This window comes from Salvelinus sp. IW2-2015, linkage group LG13, assembly GCF_002910315.2.
Source record: "Salvelinus sp. IW2-2015 linkage group LG13, ASM291031v2, whole genome shotgun sequence".
Lineage (NCBI taxonomy): Eukaryota > Metazoa > Chordata > Actinopteri > Salmoniformes > Salmonidae > Salvelinus > Salvelinus sp. IW2-2015.
In genome coordinates, this window is record NC_036853.1 from 22,117,144 (window position 1) to 22,130,733 (window position 13,590).

General features: G+C 43.4%; 1 protein-coding gene across 2 annotated transcripts; it reads right to left on the reverse strand.

Annotated features, from left to right (window-relative positions):
- Positions 1-3,825: 3,825 nt before the first annotated feature.
- Positions 3,826-12,363, reverse strand: LOC111971868 (uncharacterized). 2 transcript variants are annotated; one of them, XM_070446188.1, is made up of 6 exons: positions 12,230-12,363; positions 11,557-11,991; positions 8,621-8,790; positions 8,168-8,513; positions 4,782-7,438; positions 3,826-4,056 (listed from the first exon to the last, which is right to left on the reverse strand). In XM_070446188.1, the coding sequence occupies exons 1-6, from the start codon at positions 12,243-12,245 to the stop codon at positions 3,886-3,888; spliced, it is 3,795 nt and encodes a 1,264-aa protein (XP_070302289.1). In that variant the 5' UTR covers positions 12,246-12,363; the 3' UTR covers positions 3,826-3,885. The 2 variants fall into 2 exon arrangements, with proteins under 2 accessions (XP_070302289.1, XP_023854430.1); XM_023998662.2 differs by having other exon boundaries at positions 3,964-3,999; positions 4,722-7,438.
- Between the last annotated feature and the right edge of the window lie 1,227 nt (positions 12,364-13,590).

The following is a 13,590-nucleotide window of genomic DNA, read 5'->3' on the forward strand; positions in this document are numbered from 1 at the left end:
CTATTGTGAAGTGGGGCCGAAGAAGAGGGGAATGAGTAAGGTCTGCCATGAGCTGACCATGCGCGTTCATGTGAGAGCGAGCTCTGTTCTATCCCATTTCTGAAGACAAAGGAATTCTCCGGTTGGAACATTATTGAAGATTTATGTTAAAAACATCCTAAAGATTGATTCAATACATCGTTTGACATGTTTCTACTTACTGTTACGGAACTTTTTGACATTTCGTCTGCTTTTAGTGAACGCGCTTCGTGAATTTGGATTTTGTTTACCAAACGCGCTAACAAAAGTAGCTATTTGGACATAAATTATGGACATTACCGAACAAAACAAACATTTCTGGTGGAAGTGGGAGTCCTGGGAGTGCATTCCGACGAAGATCAGCAAAGGTAAGTGAAGATTTATAATGCTGTTTATGACTTTTGTTGACTCTACAATTTAGCGGGTAACTGTATGGCTTGCTTTTGTGGCTGAACGCTGTTCTCAGATGATTGAATATTGTGCTTTTGCCGTAAAGCTTTTTTGAAATTTGACACAGCGGTTGCATTAAGAACAAGTTTATCTTTAATTCTATGTAAAACATGTATCTTTCATCAAAGTTTATGATGAGTATTTCTGTTATTTGATGTGGCTCTGCAATTTCTCTGGATATTCTGGAGGCATTTCTGAACATGGCGCCAATGTAAACTGAGGTTTTTGGATATAAATATGAACTTTATCGAACAAAACCTATATGTATTGTGTAACATGAAGTCCTATGAGTGTCATCTGATGAAGATCATCAAAGGTTAGTGATTAATTTTATCTCTATTTCTGKTTTTTGTGACTCCTGTCTGGCTGGAAAAATGGCTGTGTTTTTCTGTGATTTGGTGGTGACCTAACATAATCGTTTGTGGTGCTTTCGCTGTAAAGCCTTTTTGAAATCGGACACTAGTGGGATTAACAAGAAGTGTATCTTTAAAATGGTGTGAAATACTTGTATGCTTGAGGAATTTTAATTATGAGATTTCTGTTGTTTGAATTTGGCGCCCTGCACTTTCACTGGCTGTTGTCATATCGATCCCGTTAACCGGATTGCAGCCCTAAGAAGTTTTAAGGGGTGTCCACATACTTTTGTATATATAGTGTATCATACTAATTTCAGGGTCCCGGATTTACGTTTACTATGTTACGTCTAGTCTATGACCAGTCTGTGCATACACATCATGTGGAGAGGCAGTGTCATGAAGATATATTTTGTGGCAAAGAAAAAAGGGGATTTGTGTATCGAGTAAGGTAGGTAAGGATGTGAWTCTGGGAAATTCAAACAGTGTTTAATGCTCCCACCTTTATTATATCATTTAAAGTCATATAAACATCTATTTTCATTACGATAAACATGTCTGGTTTTCCAGCACAAATTACTCATATTTTACAACAATGTAAGAACAGTATAATTCTGTAATAAAATATAAAATCCAACTTCTAATCTCTTTGTCATCTGCTGCGTTTTTCTCAATATTAAGTGAAACTTTTCTTAAATCAGCACAAACYAATACAGTTGGTCTTAAGCCTCACTGTGTCTTACAGTGGAGAAGGTCAGGTCAGAACCATCCCTCTCAGAGATCTCACTATGCTGTGTGGCCATAATGGTTTCTGGGGTAACGCTCTGATACTGACGAGCTGTGCCGAATGGTTTAGCAGCCAATAACCCCATATAGTTCTTCTCTCCCTCATCTCCCTGTGTCTTGGAAGTACGGCCAAATCCATCTATGGCTCTCCACCTCTGTTGTCCCCTGCTCCTCCATCCAGAACCAGCTGCCTCTTCTCCCTCTGGGAAAGGTGGTGGTGTTCCTGGGGCAGCAGGTGGAGCCAGGTGGGGCTGAATGTCTACAACTAGACGCCTCCTATGGCGGCGGATTTGGAGTGGAGACTCTATAGGCCTCGCCTCATCAGTGGAAGTGGAGAAAAAGGGTGATGTTTTTGGCAAAGACAGTTTGGGAGAGGGATTGGTTTCTTCCTTAAAGCCTCTGTCCTTTCTGCTAATGGTACGCTCTAGTATGGGACTGCTGTAGTGTGCTCTGGCTCTCCTGCCCACCTCATCTGTGCTGCTGTCTGGGTTGATATTGAGAGCACTCCTTTGAGAGAAAGAAACATTCATGTTTGTAGAACTGTCCTTTGTGTCCCACCTTTGTGCCTCTGACAGTGCCTTCAGACCATCAAGCCCTGGCCTTTCCCACCTGTCCTCTGCTCCGGTCTTCCTCTCCACCTCATCTGTGGCACTAGCTGAGTTGTAAAGGCTGATATTGAGAGCTCTTCTTGGGGCAAAGGAGACATTAATAGGCGTGTCCCCAGGACTGAGCGAGAAATCTGTGACGTCTCTCCCTGGTTTCTTTGTGTGTTCTGTAAGCTCATCTCCATTCTCACTGCTAGCAGAGGATGATTCGGCAGGTGTAGCATCCTGAGAGGGCTGGATATTCTGATGCCTCTGGAGTCCAGGGATGTAGAGTGGAACTGGTGGCTCCTCAGTTCTCGCCCTGTCTGAGGAGGTGGAGTAAAATATTGATGTTTTGGGAGCAGGCTTGGCATCTTCCTGAAAACCTCTATCATTTGTGGTGGTTATACTCTCATACTTTGACTCTGATGATTGATTTTGAAAACTCTCCTTGGAGAAGCCGATATTGAGAGCTTTCCTTGGAACAAAAGAGACATTAATGGGTGTGTCTCTAGGACTGAGAGATGGATACTTATTTGGGACCTTAGCTTTCTCCTCTTCTCTTTTTTGGTTCATTGTAGTCTCATCTTCCCTCTCACTGCTGGAAGAGGGTGATTCAGAGTTATGTGATGTTCGTAGGGAAGCAGGTGGAGTTTCCTGATGAGGCTGAATATCCACATGTCTCCTGAAAGTAGGGATATAGAGTGGAACTAGAGACTCTTCATCCCTTGTCCCATCTGAGGGAATTGAAGATTTGGGAAGGGGCTCCTTTGTACTGATGGKAATCTGGGAGGTTAGACCCATGTCAGTCAAACTTGGCTCTGATTGATACTGAAAACCCTCCTTGGAGAAGCCAATATTGAGCGCTTTCCTTGGTGCAAAAGAGACATCAATGTCTGCGGGAATGAAAGATGAATATGTGAACCTGAGATTTCTCTTCTCTTTTTTGATTCATTGTCGTCTCATCCTCACTTTCACTGTTTGAAGAGGATGAACCAGCATGTGGCGTGAACCTGGGGCAGCAGGTGGAGTTTCCTGAGTGGCCTGAATATCTAAACGTCTCCGGAGGCTGTGCATAATCTAGTGGAGTTTTCTCTAGTCTTGTCCTTCTGGGAATCGATGTTGGGGAAGCGGCTCTTTGGGGTGATATCACTCTGAGAGGAGAGATCAAGCCAGGCGACCTTGTCTCAGGCTCTTGTTGATATTGAAACCTCCTTGGAGAAGCTGATATTGAGAGCTTTCCTTGGGCTAATAGAGACATTAATGTTCTCCAAGACTGAGAAATGGATCTTTGTGTGTGACATCTGGACTCTCTGTCAAGTTCTTACTCTCACTTCCAGAAGAGGATGAACAGAGGTGGTGGTGTTGTGGGGCAGCAGGTGGCGTCTCCTGATGAGGCTGATTCACATGTCTCTTAAAATGGGGATATAGAGTGGAACTAGAGACTCTTCATCCCTTGTCCATCTGAGGGAATTGAAGATTGGGAAGGGGCTCCTTTGTACTGATGGAAATCTGGGAGGTTAGACCCATGTCAGTCAAACTTGGCTTTGATTGATACTGAAACCTCCTTGGAGAAGCCAAATTGAGCGCTTTCCTTGGTGCAAAAGAGACATCAATGTCTGCGGGAAGAAAGATGAATCTGGACCTTGAGATTTTCTTCTCTTTTTTGATTCATTGTCGTCTCATCCTCACTTTCACTGTTTGAAGAGGATGAACCAGCATGTGGGCGTGACCTGGGGCAGCAGGTGGAGTTTCCTGAGTGGCCTGATATAAAACGTCTCCGGAGGCTGTGCATATCTAGTGGAGTTCTCTAGTTGTCCCTTCTGGGAATCGATTTTGGGGAAGGGCTCCTTTGGGGTGATATCACTCTGGAGAGAGATCCAAGCCAGGCGACCTTGTCTCAGGCTCTTGTTGATATTGAAAACCCTCCTTGGAGAGCTGATATTGAGAGCTTTCTTGGGGCTATAAGACATTAATGTCTCCAAGACTGAGAAATGGATCCTTGTGTGTGACATCTGGGACTCTCTGTCAAGTTCCTTACTTCACTTCAGAAGAGGATGAACCAGAGGTGGTGGTGTTTGTGGGGCAGCAGGTGGCGTCTCCTGAGGAGGCTGACTGTCACATGTCTCTTAAAACTGGGGATATAGAGTGGAACTAGAAGATTTCATCCATTGTTCCATCTGAGGGATTGAAGATTTGGGAAGGGGCTCCTTTGTACTGATGGAAATCTGGGAGGTTGACCCATGCCAGTCAAACTTGCTCTGATTGATATGAAAACCCTCCTTGGAGAAGCCAATATTGAGGATTTCCTTGGTGCAAAGAGACTCAATGTCTGCGGGAATGAAAGATGAATCTGGACCTTGGATTCTCTTCTCTTTTTTTGATTCATTGTCGTCTCATCCTCACTTTCACTGTTTGAAGAGGATGAACCAGCATGTGGGCGTGACCCTCGGGGCAGCAGGTGGAGTTTCCTGAGGTGGCCTGAACTCATCTACACGTCTCCGGTAGGCTGTGCATCTTAAGTGGAGTCTCTCTAGTCCTTGTCCCTTCCTGGAATCGATTTTGGGGGAAGTGCTCTTTGGGGTGATATACTCTGAGAGGAGAGATCCAAGCCAGGCGACCTTGTCTCAGGCTCTTGTTGATATTGAAAACCCTCCTTGGAGAAGCTGATATTGAGAGCTTTCCTTGGAGCAAAAGAGACATCAATGTCTGCGGGATTGAAAGATGAATCTGGGACCTTAGCTTTCTCTTCTCTTTTTTGATTCATAGTAGTCTCATCCTCACTTTCACTTCTAGAAGAGGATGAACCAGAGGGTGGTGGTGTTCGTGGTGGAGCAGGTGGAGTGTCCTGAGAAGGCTGAATATCCAGACGTCTCCGGAGGCTGGTGATATAGAATGGAGCTGGAGACTCTCCAGCCCTTGTCCCGTCTGAGGGCAATGAAGGCTCTTTTGGGGTGATGGCACTTTGGAAAGAAAGACCCAAGCCAGTCAACCTTTTTTCAGGCTCTGGTTGATATTGAAAACCTTGCTTGGAGAAGTCGATATTGAGAGCTTTCCTTGGAGCCAAAGAGACATTAATGTCTCCAAGACTGAGAGATGAATTATTCTGTGAGACATCTGGGACCTCTCTGTCAAGTTTCACTGAGTTATCTGTAGTCTCATCTTCACTCTCACTGCTGGAAGAGGATTCAGAGGGTGGTGGTGTTTTTGCGGGAGCAGGTGAAGCTTCCTGAGGCTGAATATCTAAACGCTTACTGAGTCTGGGGATGTAGACTGAAACTGGTGGGTCTTCAACCCCTGCCACGTCTGAGGGCAATGAAGGTTGGGGAAGGGGCTCCTTTGTGCTGATGGCACTCTGGGTGGTTAGATCCAAGCCAGTCGACCTTTTCTCAGGCTCTTGTTGATATTGAAAACCATCCTTGGAGAAGCCAATATTGAGAGCTTTCCTTGAGGCCAAAGATACATTAATGTCTCCAAGACTGAGAAATGGACCTTTGTGTGTGACAGCTGGGACTTGAGCTTCATCCTCCTCTTCCTCATCGCTATCCTTGTTCACTGTGTACTTTGTGGGTTCATCACTACTATCACTGGACAAATCAGAGTGCTCTGAAAACAAATGGGAGCGTTGAACTTCCTGTCTCAATTCACTCACATGAAATCCATCCTCATCTGGGGAGGGACTGACTGGGTCCTTATAGTGCTGCTTGTCCAAACTGACATCATATTTGAGATAGGGGTTCGCAGCAGCAGGGTCTGTTGTGCTATCATGTGTAAGCAGTGCATCCTGGACAATCTCCTTCTCCTTCACTACCTCCGTCTCTGGGTTCACAGTGTACTCTGTAGGTTCATTCCCACTGTCACTTGAGTTGCTGGAGCTGGACTTATCATTCTCCCTCCAGTCTTTCACAAGTGTTTCTTTATTCAGCGTTTGTTCATACTCTTTTCTCAACTGATCGGCAAAAGCAGAACCTGAAAGATCTTGACTACTGGACCGTGCCGATGCACCTTGGATGGAATCAGGGAACTCAAAGCTCTCTCCGCTGTCATTCCACAGCTCAGGATCCATGGGGTTGGGATCTGCCATGTTTGATTTCCTATAAGCAAATCCAGGGATCTCACCCACTCTGCCAATGTTGATCTGTAGAACATCAACTGGTTTAACTGTAGGGAAATCTGAACTCCGCTCAAAGGAGTTGTCTTCCTTCTGGGGGGATTGAGGCTCCCAGGAATTATTCCGGGTCTTGCGCTCCTCCAATCTCTGAGCCAAATTGTCTTTGGGCCAGTCCATATCCTGATCCCTATCTGGACTCTCCTGGTCAGAGTGTGAAGACACAGACGAGCTTCGACACCGCTGCAACTCATCTGGGTCAGGGATGGATTCAAACTCCATGCCGTGGGTATGGACTGGGTAAGCGCCCCTTTGTGGTTCACTCAGAGAGATATCAGAGAGGTCTCCACTGTGAGTGTCTGTCTCTGGGTTGTCATGTCGGAAGCTTCCTGAGCTGACAGAGCCCCGTGCACTAGGCTTCTCCTCCTCAGGTGGGTGATAGACCTCAAGGGAGGGGTGTGAGGCACCCCTCTCCTGAACATTCTCATATGTTGCATCATATTCCCCAGCGAGGTTGTCCTGCATGCCATTGACCACAGTATCATAGTATGGAATGCTATTCTGATCCCTTAGTTCTGAAGGATGTCCACTAAATGTCACTCTCCTCTCCCTGTGTGTCCCTAGATCCTCTCGCTCATCCTCATCTGAATAGGCCTTGTTGTCGTAGGGGGCCTGCCCAGCAGAGGAGACCGATTGTGGTGGGGAGGCGCTTTGCGTGGTATGGTTACAGCAGCTACAGCACCTCCTCCAGAGAGTGTCCAGGAGAGGTCTGGTCAGAGCACCAATTACAAATGCTACCAGGAAGGTGATGAACACAGACAGGCAGACAGGCAGGACCAAGTCAGACTGTGTTCTCTGGGTAGCCCTGTGGAGATCTAGAGAGTTCAGATCTGTCTCCTGACCTTCCCCCTGGATGCTGCCGAACTCTGGGTTAATCTGTAGCCGCTCCCTGTGTAAACTCCTCGTGTCTCTGGTTTTCCTCTGTGTCTTGTGAACGCGCAGGTTGAATACAGACACAGACTCCTCGTCTGTCCCAGAGACGCACACGTACAGTCCTGCGTCTCGCTCTGTGATGTCACTGATCAGCAGGCCTGCCTGGCTCCCAGGAACTTGTCCATTGGGCGTCCACCATGTTGAATCTAGAACAAATACATAAACAGTGGGAGACTATTATAAAGCCAAGTGATTACAATTCACATGGTTGTTAGCTATATACTCAACACACACAAACAAAGAAATGAAAGGTCCAATGTATCTGTTTTTATTTCTGGATAACAATTAAGTACCTTACTGTGATTGTTTTCAATTAAAATGGTCAAAAAGAAACAAAAATAGCTTCTTAGCTCTAATTTTGCTAAGACTGTCTGGTAGTGGTCTGAGTGGGGAGCGGAAAACTGAAAAGTAGCTGTTATTGACAGAGAGGTTTGGAACTCTTTCTTGTTGGTCTATTAACTCATTTACSGCCTGGTGATGTCACTAGGCAGGCCAAAACTCCATCCCACCTGAAATTTCAGAAGGCCTTTTCAAACAGCTCGTACACTAAAAGAGCATTATCATKATTTTCACACTATTATTCCAACCTCATAGTGTGGAAATATATATAAAACACAGGGAAATCAKATTTTTGACTAGACTTGGCCTTTAACTGTTGGTGTAATGCAGGGCCCTGCCCCCTCTCTGGATGCATATTTTGGTTTTTGCCTAACAATACACAGCTGATTCAAATAACCAACTCATCATCAAGCTTTGATTATTTGAATCAGCTGTGTAGTGCTAGGGCAAAAACCAAAACATGCACCGGGGGGGAGGGCAGTACCGAGTTTGGGAGACCGTGGTGTAATGTATCAGAAGTGAAAGAAGTGTGTTACCTTGCTTTGGAGAGCCACAGGGCAGCAGGATCTCTGTCCCTTTATCCACTGTCACATCCTGGTGGAGCCCCGCCCTGTTTTCAGCAGTAGAGCAGGTGAGGTCACTGTCCTCCAGGTGTAGCAGGTCTCTACCTGCGTGGGTGGAGGGGGATGAACACACCACCCCCCTCCAGGTCTGCTGCAGGGCCCTYTCCCTGTCGTAGGCCATCTTCCTCCTCAAGCTCCGCAGGCTGCAGTCACACCTCCACCTGTTCCCACTCACCTCCACCAGGACATTCAGTTTACGCAGCGACAGGTAGGCTGATGGAGTGATCGTGGTCAACAGGTTGAAGCTCAGATCCAGGACCTTGAAGGATGACATTATGAACATGAATATCAAAAATCTGGTCAGGMGGGAAGAAAAGGACAACAAAATGGCTGTTATGATGTTGTAGTTATCATGTGTATAGTTACCCTGAGCTCTGGCATGTCCCTCAGGGCCTGTGGGTGGAGGCTGGAGATACGGTTGTGCTGCAGGTGGATCTCTCTCAGAAGGGTGCACCTGCTCAGGTCTCCAGGTCGTAGGTCAGAGATCCTGTTGTGGGAGAGCTGCAGCACCTGTAGGAACTCACTGCCTCCCAGGCCTGAAGGACAAAGCACAAACACAGTCCTAACATTAGAYCAACATTGGTGTAATTACACAGATGACTGGGGCGGCCCCTGTTTGTCCTCAGTGTAAATGCACAGAGGATAGTAATTGTAAGGTGTGAGTCCTCTGCTCACCTTTGTACTGTTCTATACATGGGCAGCAGTCCGGCATTCCTCTCAGAGCTTTACAAGCAGCCGACCAACCTGAGATGAATGAATACCTGCCCTTACAGCTCCCTATACCTGACAGGTCTAACAGTATTTGAGTGATTGACAATAACATGGTAGAATACTTGTAATTGTTTTGTTTTTAACTACGCTAAACATTCCATCCTGGGATCAGTTGTGGAAAAAGTAACCAATTGTCATACTTGAGTAAAAGTAAAGACACCTTTATAGAAAATGACTATAAAGGTGTGACCCGGTAAAATACTACTTSAGTAAAAGTCTAGAAGTATTTGGTGGTAACACTTTACTTGACAACTAGCGTCATAACATGTTATGATACCATCATAACCATGTCATAATATGTCAGAACAACTGACATAACTTGTCGTAACCTGTTATGACACATATATTTAGACCTGTTGTGACATATATTGCTGGTTATGACACCTACAAAATAGTGTAAAAACCCACAAAACCTACCATGGTAGTTATTTTATGGCTGGTTATGACACCTACATAAGAGTGTCAAAATCCACAAAACCTACCACACAAGGCAAAAGATTCCATTACATCATAGCCTGTGTCAACAGTATGTTTATGTTGTGTGTATATATGTATATATATACATATATATATATATAATTGTAKATTTTTTATTGACTATGTTAAATTATAATTGTAATTGCGCACACATTGATGTCAGACATGCACCTACTCCAATGCTCTGTTGCTGATGACTGGGATGAATGCAGGAGAAGATTTCAGGAGCAGGACAAGACACCCTCTTTTTGACTGATGACTGATATAAGGGCATGTACATGAAAGGCCTGTCTGGCTTATATGATTATGAAGCTCATAATGCTTCGCGACAGTGTCATAAAGTGTATTTCCTTAGTCCAAGTTAAGTAACACAGGATGGTCATAATGCTTCATGACAGTGTCATAAAGTGTATTTCCTTAGTCCAAGTTAAGTAACACAGGATGGTCATAATGCTTCATGACAGTGTCATAAAGTGTATTTCCTTAGTCCAAGTTAAGTAACACAGGATGGTCATAATGCTTCATGACAGTGTCATAAAGTGTATTTTCTACAAGCTATTTAAAATATGATCTAAAAAAACATGACTAAAGAATTCATTACACTAACAACAAAGGATTTAAGAAACAAACTTTCAAACAAAAGGAAACTTCTTGGCAGGGGAAAAACAAATTTGAATAAATGTGGGTTTTGACACTCTTATGTACTATGTGTCATAACCAGACATAAAATAATGCAATGCATGTCACAGCAGGTGTAAATGTATGGGTCATGACAGTGTTATGACCATATTATGACAGGTTATGACAAGTTATGTCAGCTGTTATAAGCATGTCATATTGTGTTATGACACTGGGTGTCAAGTAAAGTGTTACCCAAAAATATATTTAAGAATCAAAAGTAAGAGTATAAATAATTTCCAATTGCTTACATTAAGCAAACCAAACGGCACAAGGTTCTTGTGTTGTATTTATTTACGGATAGCCAGGAGCACACTCCAACACTCAGACATAATTTACAAACAAAACATTTGTGTTTAGTGAGTCTGCCAGTTCAGAGGCAGTAGGGATGACCAGGGATGTTCTCTTGATAAGTGTGTGAATCGGACAATTTTCCTGTCCTGCTAAGCATTCAAAATGTAACAAGTACTTTTGGGTGTCAGGATAAATGTATGGGGTAAAAAGTACATTATTGTCATACTTGAATGTAGTGAAGTAAAAGTAAAAATTGTCCAAATATCAATAGTAAAGTACAGATACTCCAAACACGACKTAAGTAACACTTTAAAGTATTTTTTACTTAAGTGCTTTACACCACTGCCTGGGACAACAAACAAATCACTGGGGTTGGGTAGAAATATGTGTACTGTTATGACTGATTAAAGCCAAGGATTTTCTATTGACAGCACTTATTTCACACTATGATTTTCAGTCTCCCCCGTCTCCTCTTTTCTCTAGGGTGAGACTGCTGAGCTGAAGTGAGACATTGTGGGCCTGGGCTTCATTAGAGGAGCACTGGGAGACTGMGAGCAGAATATCAAGCAGCATAGAGAGGCCTCTGTCTGTCTCACAGAGCTCACATAACAACTGCCCACAGTCCTCACAAACCTCAAACTAGGAGAAAACACTCACAGTCACCAGTGAATACATATAAAACTGATGGAATGTTGACAAAGAGAGATTAAAAACTACTGTAAAATGATGATTGAGGCGTGGCCCTCTTTTAAAACACAATCATTGCACTTTTACACCCTCTTATGAGCCATTGGAATGTCAGTAAACAGCCTCCAAGGTTGGCTGAAGATTGTGCAATGGTTTGTCAAGTTATTTTTGTGATTGGCAGGGCTGGTTTAATCATTTTCTTATAGAGCAAAGTCCTAATTATTAAGGATAATCATTCATAGGCGTATGGGTGTGAATGTGTGTGTGTGTGAGCATGTGTGCTTATTTACTGTATGTGTGTTAGGCAAAGTCACATTTTCATGATTAGTGTAACTACATGTATAGTACAGCGAAGCAATTCCTTATGTATTTGTGTGTGTGAGAGAGAGACTCACCTTCAGGAATCATCTCTAGCTGGTTCCGCTCAGCAGAGAGCAGCTGCAGAGTTGGGGCCCAGGACACACATCTCCCTCGGCTATGTGAGAAGGGGATTTTCCAATGTTTACCCCTCCAGGTCCTCCGCACACACAGAGACAGGTGAGTGATGCTGTTGTGTCCAAGCCATAGACTCTTAAGCCCCCAACTTGGCCATGAGGGGGTAACGGACTTCAGGAGGTTGTGAGAAAGATCTAGTTCAGTGACAGTGGATGGAACATGTTGTTGGGCCTGGGAAAGGCCAGCGAAGGAACAGTTTAGCAGACCTTTCTGACAAAGGCAGGACTCCGGACAAGCAGGGGGAACGGGAGAACACTGGAGCCCCTGGTTGAGGAGGAGCAGCACTGCAGCACAGAACATCCACTGAGACCCGGCCATCACAAACAGCCCTGTGCCTATATAGGTAAAACAAGAGAGAATAACTAAAGTTAGRGAAATGTGAGTTTCAACATGAAAGACAATATCTGAACACATACAGTATTAAATATTAATGTAATACATCTTACACATACAAAAACAKCCAAATGGAATCAAAACACACACATTACTCTCAAATGTAGAAATCAAACTGCAATATTGGCACACGTCATAAACAAAAATCTAAATTAATACGTTAAAAAGATTCTAACTCACCCTTCCGTGTCCGCATTGTATACAACCGAAGCGAACTTGTGACTCTCACTCTCTCCCCACCCAGCGCACCGGCAAAGGTAGCATATTATTTTAATTTGTCTCCTGTAGTTTCAGATCAAAGTCTGCAGTGTGTACTGCCATGTTGAGTCAGACATGCACATACACAAAAATTACATAAGCATTTCGCAGATTCCCTCAATCATTCACATGACATGGTTAATGTCTTACCAGGATGTTATTACCCTCTCCTTCATAGGTAACTGTGCTGCCAGGAATCCTCATAACAAGGACAACTAAGCCCAGCTTGGATTTATTATTGATTGATAAATCACTGGATCGGAACTGAATTAAGCTAAAAAATAAATCTTGGTTATTTAGCCCCTTTACAGTGTGAAATGTAGTAAACATAGAATGTAATACACACWAAATTAATTGTGGCATAACACCTCCAAGTGGGCATTGTGGGATAGGGCACAAAAAGGGTGGTTTTAAACATGAAAATAAAACWGCAAATTGACAAAAGACAACAGGGCCTTTCAAACACAGCACAACCCTTTATTAAACAAACATGGAAGTTAAATAACGGACATTTTCCAAAAGCTCATTCTCAAGGTTCCAGTGGAAAACAATGAATACATACATAAATAAAGMCATGGAGTCCATATTGCTGCTTGAGATGATGACCACATTGTTACCGTAGCAACACTTTAATATACACTCCTGTTAGAACAAAGTAAATACACATCACACTTGTAGCACTGCCACTCATGTTATGTTGCACAAAATGTCACTCAAAATTATTTGTTTCAAACCAATGTTATCAAAATGTATAATTGAAACAAACACAAAAGTCTCATGAATACCACCCCAAAACAACAACAAAAAACAGCTGACTGCATTAATCTGTAGTATATCTTATAATTGTCCTGTTTCTGAGCATTAGGCAGTATGATATTATAGACACATGAAAATGTATTCCATTTGGCACCGTAACTAAAGACACTCCAATCTCTTCCCTTGTGAAGACACAGAGACAATGTTTGGCACATACAGGATGAGAAGGCAGATGTACAGGACATTCCAAAAGTATTCAGACCACTTGACTTATTCCACATTTTTGTACGTTACAGCCTTATTCTAAAATGGATTAAATAGTTTTTCCCCCCTCATCAATCTACACACAATACCCCATAATGTCAAAGCGAAAACAGGTTTTTAGACATTTTTCAAAATGTATTAAAACATTTTATTTTTTATTTTAAATATCACATTTACATAGGTATTAAGACCCTTTACTCAGTACTTTGTTGAAGCACCTTTGGCAGCGATTACAGCCTTGAATATTCTTGGGTATGACCCTA